The 15,696-nt window shown below is 56.8% G+C and overlaps 2 protein-coding genes across 2 annotated transcripts in view; both read right to left on the reverse strand.

The window, feature by feature from the left end:
- The window catches only part of ABCB6 (ATP binding cassette subfamily B member 6 (LAN blood group)), a 7,953-nt gene extending 2,497 nt beyond the window's left edge, over positions 1-5,456 (reverse strand). Inside the window, exons 1-12 of the mRNA XM_077748642.1 lie at positions 4,615-5,456; positions 4,169-4,306; positions 3,478-3,664; positions 3,180-3,281; positions 2,829-3,012; positions 1,830-1,951; positions 1,160-1,269; positions 910-975; positions 610-735; positions 417-493; positions 265-328; positions 62-147 (exon numbers count right to left, since the gene is read on the reverse strand). Coding sequence (XP_077604768.1) covers positions 62-147; positions 265-328; positions 417-493; positions 610-735; positions 910-975; positions 1,160-1,269; positions 1,830-1,951; positions 2,829-3,012; positions 3,180-3,281; positions 3,478-3,664; positions 4,169-4,306; positions 4,615-5,163 — 1,811 coding nt within the window. The 5' untranslated portion in view covers positions 5,164-5,456. The remainder of the gene's footprint in view (positions 1-61; positions 148-264; positions 329-416; positions 494-609; positions 736-909; positions 976-1,159; positions 1,270-1,829; positions 1,952-2,828; positions 3,013-3,179; positions 3,282-3,477; positions 3,665-4,168; positions 4,307-4,614) is intronic.
- A 392-nt stretch (positions 5,457-5,848) lies between these two features.
- Positions 5,849-15,425, reverse strand: ATG9A (autophagy related 9A). The gene is made up of 16 exons (XM_077748586.1): positions 15,262-15,425; positions 14,221-14,278; positions 13,685-13,816; positions 13,512-13,555; positions 12,912-12,976; positions 11,957-12,118; positions 11,638-11,779; positions 10,654-11,402; positions 10,395-10,548; positions 9,775-9,954; positions 9,137-9,385; positions 8,758-8,936; positions 8,532-8,649; positions 7,531-7,753; positions 7,188-7,333; positions 5,849-6,936 (listed from the first exon to the last, which is right to left on the reverse strand). Exons 3-16 carry the CDS (start codon positions 13,785-13,787, stop codon positions 6,931-6,933), a joined length of 2,520 nt encoding a protein of 839 aa, XP_077604712.1. The 5' UTR covers positions 13,788-13,816; positions 14,221-14,278; positions 15,262-15,425; the 3' UTR covers positions 5,849-6,930.
- Between the last annotated feature and the right edge of the window lie 271 nt (positions 15,426-15,696).

A 15,696-nucleotide genomic window follows, 5' to 3' on the forward strand; every position in this document is an offset into this window, starting at 1 on the left:
CGAGACTGTAAATGGACAATGGGAAAGGGGGCTGTGAGATGGCAAAAGGCGGGGGGCTCACCCATTGGTATAGCTGAAGTGCACATTCTCAAATTCTATCTGGCCCTTCTGGAAGCGCAGGGGCCCTGCTCCAGGAATGTCCTTCACCTGGGAGAGTGGGACCCAGGCACGTTGCCATTATAGGTCTGGTCCTCTCCAGACACCGGGAACGTGGTGTGGGCTACTTCCACACCACCCCGCTCCCAGCCCCCACGCTTCACTCACTTCCGCCTTCTCTTTCAGCAGGTCGAACATGTTCTCCATGTCGATGAAGTTTGTCTGGATCATCCTGCAAAAACAGTGCTGGCTGGGGCTCCTCTGAGGAGTTGGCGAACTCACCGTGCACCCTGGGCAGCTGAGAGCAGGAGAACAGTTACCTGTAGTAGGTGCCGAACCAGTTGAGGGGCATGTACAGCTGGATGATGTAGGTGCCGAACAGCACGAAGTCCCCAACCTGTGGAGGTGCACAGAGGTGGGCAGAGTCACAGGAGGCCTTCAGGTGTCGCCTGCCCGCTTCCCACCCAGGAACCTGGGGGCCCCTCTGCCCCGTCGCCAGCACAATTCCCTCACCTGTAGCTTCTGCTCACTGACAAAGTATGCGCAAAGCAGGGAGCCGGCAAGGAGCCCAAATCCAATCACCAGATTCTGGGTCTGATTTAGTAAAACCAGTGAGGCATTTGACTTCCACTCCAAATCCTGGGGGAATAACACGGGATGGGGGTTGAAGGGGGGGAAGGACGTCACATATACACTTTCACCAAATCCAAACCTGGGCCCAGGCGTCTTCAACCTCAGATTTTCAGCGGAACTGAAACTCCTCTTGGTCCTGGTAATTCCGCAAGGCTAGGCCACTGCTTTCAGCATCCTCACCTGATAGTTGATGATGGCCTCTCGATAGCGGTCCACCTCATAACCTTCAGCATTGTAATACTTCACCTGATGAAATCAAACCACTGTTGTCAGATGTGGCTGCCGCATTTACACCTTCAGATTCCCAACCCCCCCTTTCCTCATTTTAAACAGCACCCCCCACTCCTAGCTCCCTGGCAGCCCCGCTGGTCCTCAGCACCCTGCTTCATCTCTCCGTGCCTCACACCACTGGCACCAAGGCCTTCGTTACCGTCTCAAAGTTTAGCAAAGAGTCCACGGCTCGTGCCCGGGTAGCATTCTCCTGTAGGTTCATAGAACGTCGAAACTTTGTTCTCCACTCAGTGACCACAATGGTCAGGACTGCGGGTGACAGAAGAGGAAGGAGAAGAAGAGATCAAGACATCACCCAAAACCAGAGGCCACAGGAGGATGTCTGCCACCTGGCACATGAACCTTGTACTACAGGCCAGGGACCCGGATTCCCAAAGGGAGACAGCACTCAGCTCCCCGAGGGAAGAGGCGGTGACAGAGACACCTCTGCAGCCGGCACAAAGCCCTGCATGTGAAAATGCTGTTGGTGATCAACTGAAGACAAGCTGCACCTGGTTTTAGACCACTCAGCCATCCTGACGAGCTAAGCTGCACGTGGTTTTAGAAATAAGGTTTCTCCTTGACGCGACCACAGCAGGCCCCTCATGTGACCAGGATGTCGTTCCCTGGCCCTCCATCCAGGCTGAGCTAAGGTTCCCCTGACAGCAGAGGAGGAGGCCAACCCATCGTGTTGGGGAGCAGTGGGAGCTTATTCAAGGTCACTGACCTACAGCCTCCCTGAGGTGGGCCACCTGAGTGGGGGCAGGGCTCACGCCCAGCAGAGGCCCTGGAATAGTTCAGGGGGATGCTTTTCACCACGCAGCACTCACTGAGGTAGAGACTCATGCACAGGAACACAATGAGGCCAAACCAGGCGTTGAAGAACATGCTGAAGTAGATGATGCCAATGGTGATGTCGGCCAGTGTGGGGAGGACGTTGAACACCAGGTAGCTGGGAGGGCAAGTCAGGTGACAAAGAAAGGTTTAGGGGCTGGGAGCCAGCAAATCTGCCTCCAGGAATTTCAGTGAGGCGTTTTGTTTTTCTTTTTTTTTTTTTTTAATGTTTATCTTTGAGAGAGAGCGTGTGTGTGTATGCAGGTGCGTGCCTGAGTGGGGAGGGGGCAGAGACAGAGAGGGAGACCGAGAATTCAAAGCAGCCTCTCTGCACTATCCCTATCTAACTTTTTTGCATATCAGCGCAAAGCTGGACGTGGGGCTCGAACTCATGAACCAAGTTATCATGACCCGTGCCAAAATCAGATGCTCAACCAACTGAGCCACCCAGGTGCCCCAGTTTTTTCAATAGCAACAGACCAGAATCAACTAAATGACCTGAAAGAGGTGGGTGGCTAAAGAAACTGCAGCATGCACCAGCACAGAATGCCCCTATGTCAACTAGAATTAATGAGGGGAAGCCTCCGGCATAATTAGAATGTATCTCTATGGTGTTCTATTAATAAAGCAACTCAGAGAACGACACCTCTGTCAGGACACTGTTTGCTTTAGGAGAAACCTCTCCAATATCAGATTAGTGCTATGAGTCTGCACATATATGTGTAAAAGTGTAAAAAGCAAAACTCAACATTCTAGATGGAGCAGGAACCTCTGAAGAAGTGGGTAAAATGTATAAGACGTTACATAAAATATTTGCTCCATTTTATTTGTCTTATGATAAGAGCATGTAGAGACTAATCTTAAAGTTAAAAAAAAGAGAGAGAGAGAGGAAAGGAAAGGACAAAGAGGCAGCTGAAGCTGGGTGCTTTGTCCCGACGGCCCCTTCATCCCCACGTCTCCAGCCCCACCCTCCCACACTCCATTTCCATTGGCACCTGAGCAGCCCTGTGACACTGGACGTGCCCCGGTCTACGATCCGTAGCACTTCCCCTGTTCGGCGGCCCAGGTGCCAGCGCAGCGACAGCTCATGCAGGTGGGAGAAGAGGCGCAGCTGCACCTGCCGCGACGTGAACTGCTGCACCCGGATCCAAAGGAACGTGCGCAGGTTGCTTACAAAGCCTGGGGGGATGAGGGGGGCGCCTCAGTAGAGCTTAGGGGCCAAATGACATTGGTCCAATGCCAAGACATGAAAAGTCTGAGAATACCAAGGGGCCAGGGGAGGGATGCTTGGGGGAGGAGGACAGGGAGGGACCAATACCGGATGGGGACAGCAGAGTCCCTCATACCTGTGCTGCCAGTGCCACCACCCTGGAGGAATTTGAGGAAGACATAGGTGACAACAGTCCAGGCCAGGGAATTCCAAGGTGCCTTCTCAGTCAACAAGTTCACTGTGGAGAAAAGAAGTCAGAGCCCACTCATGCCCCCCAGGACTCTCTTCAGAAGAAACTGCTGGAGGCACCAGCCACATCTTCCTTCTGATCATCCAGCTCCTAACACTGTCCCATTTCCCTAGGTTAGGGCCCCCACCCCTTGCCAGGCTGATGAAGGACCAGAGAGAGCTGAGCCAGCACTCCTTCCCCTCACCTATGTCCCTATAGAAGATGGGGACCAATACGTTCAGTCCCCGTTCCAGCCCCATGAGCCCCAGGCAGATGAGGACGACAAGCTGCAGAGCTGGGCTCCCTCGAGGCCACAGGTAGCCACTCAGTAGGCGGAGCTTCCTGCCAAGGTCTTGCCAGGTAGAACCTGGTGGTGCCTCTGTTGACTGAACCTAGGAATGTAAGACACATGGCGGGGGTGGGGGGTGGGGTCAGAAATCAAAGAGAAGTGCCCTAGAGGCACCTGAGCAGCTCACTCGGTTAAGCATCTTGTTCTTGATTTCGGCTCAGGTCATGATCTCATGGTTCATGAGATCAAGCCCCACACTGGGCTCTGTACTCACAGCATGGAGCCTGGATTCTGCTTAGGATTCTCTCTCTCTCTCTCTCTCTCTCTCTCTCTCCCCCCCCACTCCTCCCCCATTCACACACTCTCTGTCAGAATAAATAAATCTACATTAAGGGGGGGGGGAGGAAGTGCCCTAGCCGAATCCTTCTAGGGAAAATGTATAGGACTGCAGTTTCCGGTTATCTTAGACCCCAAGTGATTCCTGATGGGATCAGAATGCCTCACAGGGCATAACTGAGATTTGAGAAAGAAGTATTCTCATGGGGAAAAAATGACAGGCAATGAAATTAAGATAGGCCCTAAGGTTCAGAAATTCAAGTGTTTGTACCTGGGACCTCTCCACATCTTGATCTTCTTCATTAACCTTCAAGGCATAGGACTGGGGACGAAGTCCTGGGGCCCAGAGTCCCAGGATAAAAAGCCCTCCAGACACCACATACCGCACCACCCACAGGCTAAATTGAACCTAGAATGAAACACACAGGGAGAGCATCAAGGAAGGGCCAAAATGCCATTGTTACCACTTATAACAGGGCTAGGGAATGGGATAGGGCACACACCCAGGTCAGGGGCCCCGCATCAAACAGGCTTTAAAAAACTGTAGAGTGACTCAGCACAGACACACCCCACCAGCTGGCTATCAGCAACCTGCCAAGCAGGCCTCCTCCTTCCCTTAGAGGCATCCCAAAGTGTGGAGTCAGTGTGACCAGACATTCCGTCCTTCTCCCCAGCCCTTGCCACTCACTATTCTCCATTCCCCATAAGGTCCCTTACCTGCTGGCTTAAGTCTGCCCTTGCCCACCACCACTGTGGGCTGTTCCAAGACACAAGGGCCAAGTTCTCGGCTGCAAACGCCACAGTCCAGAGGAGCAGGAGACCCAAGCTGTGCCTGAACTCAATCCAGATGCCCATTGCAAGCCTTTGCCAGGCCTGATTGCGTTCCACCACGAGCAGCACCAGGCCACAGGAGCTGGCCAGAGTCCCAAATATGGAAGCCAGCAGTAGGTAGCCTGGCAACGGGGCGCTCCCAGTAGTGCCCACCCGGCCAACCAGGGTGGCTAGGGGCAGCGCCACCTGCAGTGTGGCCAGAAGTAGCTGCAGCCCATAAGGAGCGACAAGGGGGCCAGTGCTCCAAGACAGCTCACGGGCGCCAGCTGGCCACTCCCGACGCTTGCAAATAAGGGCTAGCACCAAGGCCAGAGCCCCCAGGGCCATCAGTGTCGAGGGCACAAGCGTGAAGAAGAAGCAGGGACTCAGGCCACCCTTCACCCAGGCCGGACCCAGGGGCCCTTCGGCCTCGCAGTAATTGCCCACAGTCACCATGGCAATGCGTGGCCGCCGGCCGAAGCTGCGGGGACTGCGGGAAGGGAGAACGGGGCCGGCTGCTCGGGGCGGGGCGCGGATGCCGGGGTGTCTCGGGTCATGGAGCCGAGGGTCGCCAAGCCGCGGGCCTGTCGGGCAGGGACACACGTGGGCCCAGCCACACTGTCCACTCTCTTCGCGCACGCGCCGCCGACACGCACTCACGCAGGGCACGTACGCCGTCCTCGGCAGTCCATCCGCCCCTCGCTCGCAGCCCAGGACCCTCCTGCCAAGTCCGGGCCCAAAGGAATGTCGAGCATCTGACTGGAGCGGCTCCGGCGCAGCAGCCCCGCCCATCGGGGGGACGGCCCAAGCCCCTACCTAGGGTCCCCATTGGCCAATCTCCCTGAAGAGGCCCAGGGCTGGGGGGGGAAGGTGCACGCGGGAAAGGCAAAATACAGGGGCGGAGTCGGCTTGGTCACGTGCGCAGGGCGCGAAATCTGACCGTGCGTCCAGCGGGAGACCTTGACCTCCACGGGACCACGGTTGGGAAATGGCCCTTCTGCTAGCACGCTGGCTCGCTATAGCCGAGTGACGGCATAGGCCCACGTTCCTACGCGGCCCCAGCCACCTGGGGGGCTCAGATGCAGCCCACTTCACTTGTTCCCAGAATCCTAGCCGCGCGAGACGACAAGCCGCGACCTAGTCAAAGTCCCTTTTTTATTAAGGGTTATCAAGCTGTACACAGTTCCTACGCCTTCCGCTGCGAGCTCAGGCAGCGCTGTTCACCACACCCGCAGCGGTCCAGACCTGGGCGAGGCGCGGGGCGGAGAGTAGGAGCCGGATCCCAGCATGCAACGCGGCAGCTCAAAGCCTAGGGCGAAGGCCTCCTGTCGCGCCTCCAACCCTCCTCTAGGGGTCAGCGGGAGGCAGGCCAGAGCTCTCTTGCTGGGAGGTAGACAGGCGAGGGCACACTCCAGCCCAGTCTGTCCCGTGTGCGGGCGGTAAGGGGTACAATAAGCAGCAATGGGGGCCGGGACGGCCTCAGCCCCCCAGGGGCCCGTCCTAAAAGTTGGGAGAGGGCGGCAAAGAACTTCAATCCTGTTCCTGCAATTTAGAAACCTTCCTTCTTAGTGTCCAAAGATAGCATGAGGGGAGCTGGGGGCTAGGGCCTCCACACCAGTGCAAAGCAAAAGCTGAACAGAACAGGAGCAAGCGAACAGGACAGGAGCAAGCGGCATACATGCCAGTAATGTGCGGGAAGCTGGAGGGAGGTGAGCAGGCTGCAGCACTGGGAGAGAAGAGGGGGTGAGGTAAGGGCCACAGCCTGAGCTGCTCATCTGTTCAGGGTGGCAGGGGAGGGAGGCTACAGACGTTCCGGGTCCAGGCCCAACCTCCCCACTCCACAGTTGGCACAGGTGCTCCCTGCTTGGCAGCTTCTGTGGTGGGCAGTCCTCTGGAGACTTGCAGGGGCGGGTGCGAAGGTGGCAGTACTGGGGCTGGGCTGGGGACCAGTTTCTAGCACCACACTCTGAGCCAAGGTTGGGGGGGGGGGTGTCCTGGGGATGAGGCTAGAGTCCTGTGTGCCTTGGTTCCTAGGCCCCCAATTTCTCTCCTGGGGCTGTGGCAAGCCCAGCGTTGGCACCTCCCTTGGCCGGGCACGGACACACAAACACCACACACGTGGAGCCGGGCAACACTCAGAAGCCCTCCGTGGCAGGCGGATGGGATGGCAGGGCAACAGTGGCCTCCATCCTGGGACATAGGGACCCTCCTCAGCCTTGCCTCCTACACCTGTGGAGAGAAAAGGGTTAGTAGTGGAGGTAGTCTTTAGCTAGCCGCTCACCCAAATACAGCCTGGAGATAAAGGAAAAGGAAAGCCTGATTTCAGAGTGGGTGAGGGAAGTAAAGGGGCGCGCACATTGGAGGGGAAGAAGCAGTATCTCTGTTACGAGAGGGCTGCCTTCTCTCACGTGGGACTTGGACCCCCAGCCTGGAAGTTACTACCACTTCTGGTAGTTGTTCTCGGGTCCTGGAACCCTTACCTTGTGCACCTGCGGGGGAAGCTCATCCTCCGAGCCCTCCTCGGGCACAGGCTCTGGGTGCCTTGATGCTGACTGCCCATCTTCAGCCCACCCTCCAAGGGGCAGCCGAGAGAAGTGAGAGGGAGCCCGGGGTACTGTGCCAGGATCTAGAGACACAAGTGAACATACTCTTAGAATGAACTCAAACAGGAATGCGGAGAAAGGCTATAGGGCTATGCAGGGTGGAGGTGAGGGTTAGTCTCTTTGGGCCTGAGTGCTCTCACCTCTTTCCTCCCCAAGAGGCCTTAGAAAGAGCCACCCTCCCCCGAAGCCTCTGTGTCCTCCTGAATCCCCCACGGGATACCTGTGATGCCCCCGTAACGCCTCTGGAAGCCCCCCTGCAGGGCGGTGGTCTCAGGTGCTCCAGGCCGGGGTGCCGCACAGGGATAGCTGGCAGAGCGGGGGATGGGTTGGGGGGCCCGGGAGCCCTCTCCCCCCTCTTCAGGGGCGCTCTCCCCACTCTCATCGCTCTCCCGGCGGTGCCACACGTGCCGCTCGGGTTCAGCCTGGGCCTGCTGCTTGTGGAGCTGAGAAGTGGGGGGAGGGGGCTCATTAGTTGGGAACAGAACATCTGAAACAGCTGCCCCCCCACCATGGTATCCTCCAGTTCCCACTTTTGCCACCTCACCCAGTCAATGACCCAGAGTAACCATCATGTTAATAGCATGTAACACACGTATGCTATCTTACAGGTCAAATTCTCAGCAGATCCCTGGAACAGACCTGTGTATGAGAGTTGTAATGGCCCTCACTTTGTGTAGTCATGTAAGTCAAGAACAGATTGGTTGCTCATTTAAGTGCCAGGCAGGCACTCTTAGGTGCTGGGACTACAGCAGTGAACAAAATTGACAAAAATCCACACCCTTGTAGGGCTTATATGCTGGGGGATAGAGTAGAGTTATAGACAGTAAAATAAAAGCGGGAAAAATACAGTATGTCAGGTCGATGCTATGGAGAAAAACAGAGCAGGAAGATTCAAGAGGGAGGCTTTTAGTCAGGGTGGCCAGAGATGGTCTCTCAGAAATGGTAAAAACAGACATGGGAATAAAGAGAACGAGGGAGCCGCATGCATATCTCTGGGAGGTGGGTTCCTGACAAGGGAAACCACAAACATGTAAAGGCCCCGGATGACAGTAAGCTTGGCTAAAAAGGACAGTAAAAGACTGTGTGAGGGAATGGAGATTACAGAGTGGGTAAAAGGCAGAGAAGGGTCCTGGGCTCAGGCCTTGCTTTTCCACACCCCAAACCCTCTATTTTTCAGCGTCCACCTTGACCCCACGGCTCTGGCCCTCCCTGCGCACTCACCTGGTGCATGTAGAGGGCATGCAGGCTCATCTCGGTGGATGCGTATTCCGACAGCACCAGGCTCTGCAGCTGTCCTTCCCACACGCTGCTCCCGGAGCTGGCGGTCCTGGCATCCACCCTGTCCCTCCCAGCGCAGACAGACAGCAGCCGTCAACATCTCTGAGACCCACAGAAGCTGCTGGGGGGCTACTGCCACGCCCTCCCGTCGCGGCCCGCTTCTACTCACCCGGAGCCTGTCATGGTGCTGGGGGCTCGGCCCGTGGGGACCTGACCGGGGTGCAGAGGGGAGAAGGAACGCAGGGCAGAGGCGACCTCGGCCCTGTGCCTGGAGCCTTGCAGGTCTCTGGGCAGTGGGGGGCCCCGGCAGGAGGAGCCAGCTACCACGTTTGCAATAAGGCTCAGTGGCTGTCAAAGAAAAGGGGCGGGTAGAATTCCCAGGGCAGGAGGGAGGCCGCAGGGTCCCCCAGTATCATGGACGTCAGGACTCAATGGAACAGACAGAAAGAAGGAAACCCGATAGGGTAGGTAGGCCCTTCTACCCCATGCCCAGTCCTCAACTCCCAGTGCCTCGAGCACACGCTACCTCCCAGTCGCCAGGAACACACCTCAGACTCAGACTGTAAGGACTGGATGGACGTAAAGAGAGCATTTTCAGGGAGCACTCCCCCTTGGGCGAGGCCAGCAGCTGCTCCGTCCCGCTGAACCTGCTCCTTGAGGAAGCCAAGGAAGGCCGTGCTCTCACGTGGTGGCTGCCAGCCGGGGTTGGTGATGGCAAAGTGCATGAGTGACAACTCTGTCTTCCCGTCCTCAGCTTGCTGGTACACCGAGGCCTCTGTCTGCCCACCGGACAGCCACTGCACAAGGGAGGCTACGGTGAGCAGGACTGTCCTCTGACGGGAACCCTCTTTGTATCTCTCCTGTTAGAGGGGAGGCTTTGGCTCTGGAGGCCAGACCGCAGCGGCGCTGCTGTATCTTGTCCAGGGGCCCCAGTGCCCACCCCAGGAGCAGTCGCGCGCTAGACTCATTGCTTGGTTTGTGCCTTTCTCAAGGGAACGTGGCCAGAGGTGCAAGTTTAAGGCTACAATTCTGCCCGAGCTCCGGTTTACCAAGCAGCGTGTGCCCTGGCACGCGGCTGCCCAGAGGGAAGGCTGCCTCTTTGTGGTGTTCGTTGGCTCAGTTCACCCAAAGGCACTGTACGTGCCAGCATCGCCTCTGGCCACCTGCCCCTGTCCTCTCCCGGTACCTGGGGATGCCCATGCTGGCGAACATCCATTTGAGCAAAGGAGCACGTATCCCCAACACCAACGACCTCTACGGTGAAATTGCGGAAGAAGTCTATAATCTCCAGGGCCCGTGGACGCAGGCAGAAGATGAGGATGAGAGGCGTGACAATGGGGCTCAGTAACTCCTCCAAGATGAACACCTAAGAGGGAGGGGACCCAGATCATAAGAGAGGAAGAGGGATCCCAGCCCTCACCACCGAGCTATTAGCCAGTCTCTAGCAGGCCCTAACTCCAACTCCACTCACTGCCTTGTACTGGAAGAGCTGGGCAAACTCGTCCCGGGTCTGCGAGCGGTGGGCATTACCCTGCCAGTGGTCAGGCATGTAGTGGATGTGAGCGAGGATCACGCGGAGCAGCTGCTCAGGGCAGAACACCATGTGCTGGTCCGGGATAAAGGACCTGGGATTGGGGGGGGGGGGGGGGGGGCATCAGAGTTACAGTGAGAGGCAAGCCTTTTCCCCAGGGACGCTCAGCCTGCTTACTCCCACCTGCCGCCCCGGCCCACCTGCNGAGGGATCCCAGCCCTCACCACCGAGCTATTAGCCAGTCTCTAGCAGGCCCTAACTCCAACTCCACTCACTGCCTTGTACTGGAAGAGCTGGGCAAACTCGTCCCGGGTCTGCGAGCGGTGGGCATTACCCTGCCAGTGGTCAGGCATGTAGTGGATGTGAGCGAGGATCACGCGGAGCAGCTGCTCAGGGCAGAACACCATGTGCTGGTCCGGGATAAAGGACCTGGGATTGGGGGGGGGGGCGGGGGGCATCAGAGTTACAGTGAGAGGCAAGCCTTTTCCCCAGGGGCGCTCAGCCTGCTTACTCCCACCTGCCGCCCCGGCCCACCTGCACACGGTCACGGTGACCCCCAGGAGTGTGACGGTGGTGAGGACGTGTTCCACGGCCAACACATCTTCGTCGTAGATGGTGAGGGCAATAAGCACGGCCAGGATGGAGCCAGCGAAGAAGGCGCCATTCTTGGCCAGCAGCGTCAGCAGAGGCGACAGGAAACAATTCATGTACTTGGAGGCGGGCTTGTAGCCTCGGTTGAGGCGGGACTGCAGCTCGTGCTCCAGCTCGTTGAAGTGGCGGAGGTAGCAGCGGCCATAGAGTGACCAGCAACGCGCTCCCAGGGCCCCGGGCTCCCGCTTCAGCACCTCGGCGTAGCTGAAGAAGGCGTACAGGATTTGCCAGATGAGGATGAGCGGGCACAGCAGGAAGTTGGCGATGCCGATCCACAGGATGCGGTTGCTGAGGCGCTGGGCCAGCTCCAGCCGTTGCCCCCCACGTTTGTACTCGGCCTTGAGGCTCCATTCATTGAGAAACAGAGAGCCGGGTCCCCAGAAGAGGATCAGCTCGAAGTTGTACTTGAGGCCACGGGTGAAGAAGACAGCCTCCCCAAGGCCGGGCAGGCGGAAGCGCAGCGGCAGGAGGGATTTGTTAACCAGCGCCACCATGTAGTTCTGGAAGCGGAGGATGCGGTGGTAGATGTCCAGCTCTGTCAGCTCGCGCTTGTGGATGCAGATCTGGTGCTCCTTCTGCGTCTGCACAATTCGGGCCTGCACTTCCTGCCACGTGCAGTATGGAAGGGCAGACTGTAGGGTGGGAGAGAGAGACAAGGTAGGAAGGCAGGGCTGGTGCCCAGGGTTCCTTCCCCGCATTAGCTGTGAGGTCCTCTGCTCAGCCGAGTGGAGCCTTTGAAGCAGTTGCTCCTTGACCTACCAGTGAGGGACGAGGATGCCCAAGGCCCAGAATACACCACCACCTCCTTCCCAAGCCACAGAAGGCATCTTGGGCTGCGGTGCTAACTGCTCAACTTCCCAGGCTCACCATGGGGATGCGCAGAGCATGCAGGTAAAAGGAGTGGATCTCCCAGTAGCAGCAAATGTTATAGATGAACTTGATAAGCCGATGGACCCAGAATACACCAGCGATGACCAGGATGGTGATAAGGGAGCCATTTTCCTGAATCCTAGCAGTGGAGGGGAAAAAGAAAGGAAGTGGGGTGGCCCTTGAGGAGTCTTTGGAGACATGATGCTATCCTGAAGGATGGGGCGAGGCTGAGCCTGAGTCTGTGTTCTAGAGGATGTGTTACTGCCTCACACTTCATTCCATTCCGCACCTGCTAGCACAACTCTGCAGCCCTTACCTTGCGCTACAGACCTGGGCAGGCAAAAAGGCATCTGGCAGAGTGACCTTGACAGGCTCGGTAGGGTGAAGACTATGGTTCACCATCTTGTTGGCAAATAGGATGTCATAATCCACACAGCTGACCAGGAAGGTGGTGAAGGCAACCACAAAGAGGAACTGCCTGGGGAGTTGGGAAGAGGGGCCATAGTCCAGGAGTCAGAGAAGCACCAGTGAAACAGTGTGGGGAAAGGGAAGAGTCTGGAAGCAGCAGGATGAGATTACGGGAGAACAGCCTCTGGGGACATGCAGGCACTGGAGAACTCCCAGTGGGCTCTCCCTATGGCTCAGCCAGGGACCTTCCAAGACCCAAACCAGCTACCACTTTTTCCTTTTAGCCTCTGGGTGTCACACAATCAGCCTGCTTTTCTCACTGCATGGTAATCTCTGCCACCACTTACTAGACTACCAAAGATCTTCTGATTGTGGTTTCTTCTTCCCAATCCTTTTCCTTTTGAGATAGGATTCAGAAGCCCTCAGGGGATTTACAGTCTTGTCTTATTGAAGGAAGGTTTCCCAATCCCATTCCTTTTGGCAAAACCATATGGCTCCTCCCAGTTAGGAAGCTCTAGGGCTTCTAGGGCGTAACCAAGGCAGAGCCCACTTTTCTTAAGTAATTGGCTGGCATCTCTGAGACCTCCTGACTGACTCATGCCCATTCCATTGGAGCTCTGATGCAATGATCAAGTCTGAGTTCTCTTCATGGAAGAGATAGGACTTGGAAAGCATTCCTTATAGGGGAGATTTAAAAAAAATGAGATTGGAAATTTTGGTGCCACACCTTGTCCCTGAACTCTGAGGGTCTGCAGAGTTTTGAGCCCAGGACTGAGCTGCCATGACAGGTATGGCCAGGGCTGAGCTCAAGGAAAGACTGAGATGTAGTCCTTCACCACAACACCATCCCTTCTTAGACTTACATGAGCTCAAAGATCTCCCCGATGAGCATGCAAGTGAAGCCATTCTTCTGGTGTAGATTATAAACGTATGACTGTCAAGGAAAATGTGGTTGAGAGAGACAGCAATTAAGAGCACAGACTTTGGTGTCACATACCTGAACTTAACTTCTGGCTCCATGACTTTCTAGCTGTGTGACTTTGGCCAAAGTTTCGTAACCTCTCTAAATTTTTGTCCGCAGTGGTACGTTGCAAATAATAGCACCTGTTTCATAGGATTATTAGGTATGAGACAATACGTGTAAAGTACTTAACACAGAGCTGACACAGAATAAGCCAAAAGATATTATTATAGTTATTAGCGTCCCATCAAAAAGAACGATCACCTTTAAAGAGGTTCCTTATAAACCTGATACCACAAAGTGAAAGGCACGTAGTTCTTGGTAAACGTGGGGTATCATTATCTATAATGATCATTATTTCCCCAGCCTCTTTCAGTCTTAAAAAAACTCCCATCTCCCTTCCCGGAGACTAGAATCATACCCACCCCAACTTCCCATGAGGGGCCTGGCTTAGGGAGGGGATAAAGGTCCCGGAGCTCCAACACAGAGACACAAAGGATATTCGAGAGAAGAAGAGGTCAAGGTTTTCGATGTGGTGCCAAGGTGCTGTGGGCACAGAAGCAGAGAGGTCAGAGCCCTGAAGGAACAGGAGTCCCTTGCTCCCTCCATGTTCCTCCACCAACTCCCCCCACCCCCAACCATACCCCGGCTCCCTTGTTGTGTCCAAGTACTCACATTTACTCCCCTCAGGGACGTGCACCAATAGGTCCTCCTCCCCAGGCGGTGAATCACTGTAGGAAGCCTCGAGGCGCTGGTATTCAGTGTCAAACTGCGCCATCACCACGGCCCCCTGTCCACTTTGTCCACCTGCCGGTAATGAGAAAGAGATTCAGGTTCAGACCTTGCTGCTGCTTGTCTCCTGTCCTGCCTAGTAGACCAGAAAGAGTGAGAAAGAATCCTTGGGCTTGGTCTCTACTACCAGTCTTCTTGGCTCAAAGGCAGAGGAGTAGTTACCAAAGGAGAGCAGCAAGCTCAGGGCCTGGGAGGTCAGTCACTCCCAGAGCCTTTACTGAGGGTCTACTGAGATCTTGCTGGTCTGAAGCCGGGCTCTGCCCCTTTGCTGGGAGGGCGGGGGCTGTTTCATCTTCTATTCAGTGGAGATAAGGGGACTTCCCTCTGCCCTCCTGGAGAAAGAAACCCAGGTCTCCCAAGAGACTAGCAGTTCGGAAGCATTTTGTAAACAAAGGTTTGAGATAAGCACATGGCCCTACCAGCTCCATGGACAGCGTCTGCTCCACTCCAGCCCCTGGTGCCCTGGCTCGGCAGCTGCTGGAGGAGAAGGTGTCAGGCCCCAGAAGAGTGGCGATGGGGGACAGAAAGAAACCCAACCCTCCTGCCCACCCACCCTCAACTAAGAGGAGGCCAAGCGTGGGGCAGGGAGGCTGCAGAGGGGACGAGGCACTAGGGCTATGTGCCCTTCCTCTGGTTGTACTATACAGGGCCACCATCCAACTCATCCCAAGAAGTGGCTTGTTGAACCTGTAAAGACTGAATCAGTACAGACCTGAGGTCAGGCGGCCCCTCTGGACTGTTTTTCCATTACCCACCCTCGGCCTCAGAATATTCGGCAGGCTTCTCAGGGTCCTCAAAGCCCCAAATCCAACACCCAAGAACAGAGTCCTTCTGAAAAGGACCTTTCTGATCACCCCCTTTCCCTGGTTCCCTAGCACCAAAGGCCCAGCAGGCAGGCATGGTTCCTGGACTGGAGATCCTGACTGGGTCACTGTAGACACAGATCCTGGGCAGAGTGTGGGGGCCCTGGGGCCCTGGGGCCAGGCATGTCTAGATGGCGCTCACCCAGTCGGTGCAGACCCTGGGGCCCTGGAACACGGCCCAGCCTGGCCCCAGTGGGCTTCCCTGGGTTAGCGAGAGCCCTGGGTCAGAAGGAGCTGACCAAGCCCTCAGGGAACTCACCACTGCCCGGGTGAGTGTGGACCCTGGGTCATGGAGCCCCGGTTGGCCGAGCCTGGGCTCACAGATTCCTGCGGATGTTGGAAGAATCGAGCCAGTCCGACAGCCGCTCGCCCAAGTGGGCTGGGTTGCCTCCCCCCCCCCAGCCGCCAAGACCCGAGCCCAGCGCGCCCCAGGGTCGCCAGGCCAAGGGCTCGGCTCCCAACAGCGGACAGCCTCGCGCGCGGCCCCGCCGCCCGCGCGCGCCCCCGTCCGCGCGCCCCCGCCATCAAAACATTCCGTCTGCGCGCCTCCGCCCCGCCCGCGGAGCCCCTTTCCCCCGTTACCCGCTATGAGCTCACTTAGGGCTACGCGGGCACCCTCGGTCAGGCCCGACCCGGGCCCTGAGATTCCAGTAACCGATCTTGCGTTTCACTTCAAGAACCGTGACCCGAGCGATTCCAGGGGCTCTGTCGGATCCGCTGGGCTTGTCCGGACCCAGAGCTCTAGGCCCGGCGCCCGTCACTCACTGTCACCCGCAGCGAGTCTGACCAATGAGCATAGGGGGTGGAGACACGTCGGCCAATTCTAGGCTTCGGGGGCGGGACTAAAGGATGGAGGTGGGTCTTTACAGACCAAGGACCAATAGTGCGCCCTGTGTGGGGCGGGGCTGAGGTGCAGGCGACGCCATTTGTCCCCTTCGCTGCTCCGTAGTGACGAGTTGTGATGTTGCAGAAATCCGGGCTTGGAATTGTAGACGATCATGCGGCTCGGCTCCCCAGGACCTTTGGTACAGC

This window comes from Crocuta crocuta, unplaced genomic scaffold (assembly GCF_008692635.1).
Source record: "Crocuta crocuta isolate KB4526 unplaced genomic scaffold, BGI_CrCroc_1.0 scaffold229, whole genome shotgun sequence".
In the NCBI taxonomy this organism is placed as follows: Eukaryota; Metazoa; Chordata; class Mammalia; order Carnivora; family Hyaenidae; genus Crocuta; species Crocuta crocuta.

Bases quoted from the DNA above. Each gene is read 5' to 3' on its own strand.
- ATG9A (XM_077748586.1), bottom strand. From the start codon at position 13,787: ATGGCGCAGTTTGACACTGAATACCAGCGCCTCGAGGCTTCCTACAGT. The intron at 11,780-11,956 runs GTAAGGGCTGCA...CTCCACTGCTAG, and splicing joins GCCCAGGTCTGTAGCGCAAG to GATTCAGGAAAATGGCTCCC. The intron at 7,334-7,530 runs GTATCCCGTGGG...TTGTGTCTCTAG, and splicing joins GCGTTACGGGGGCATCACAG to ATCCTGGCACAGTACCCCGG.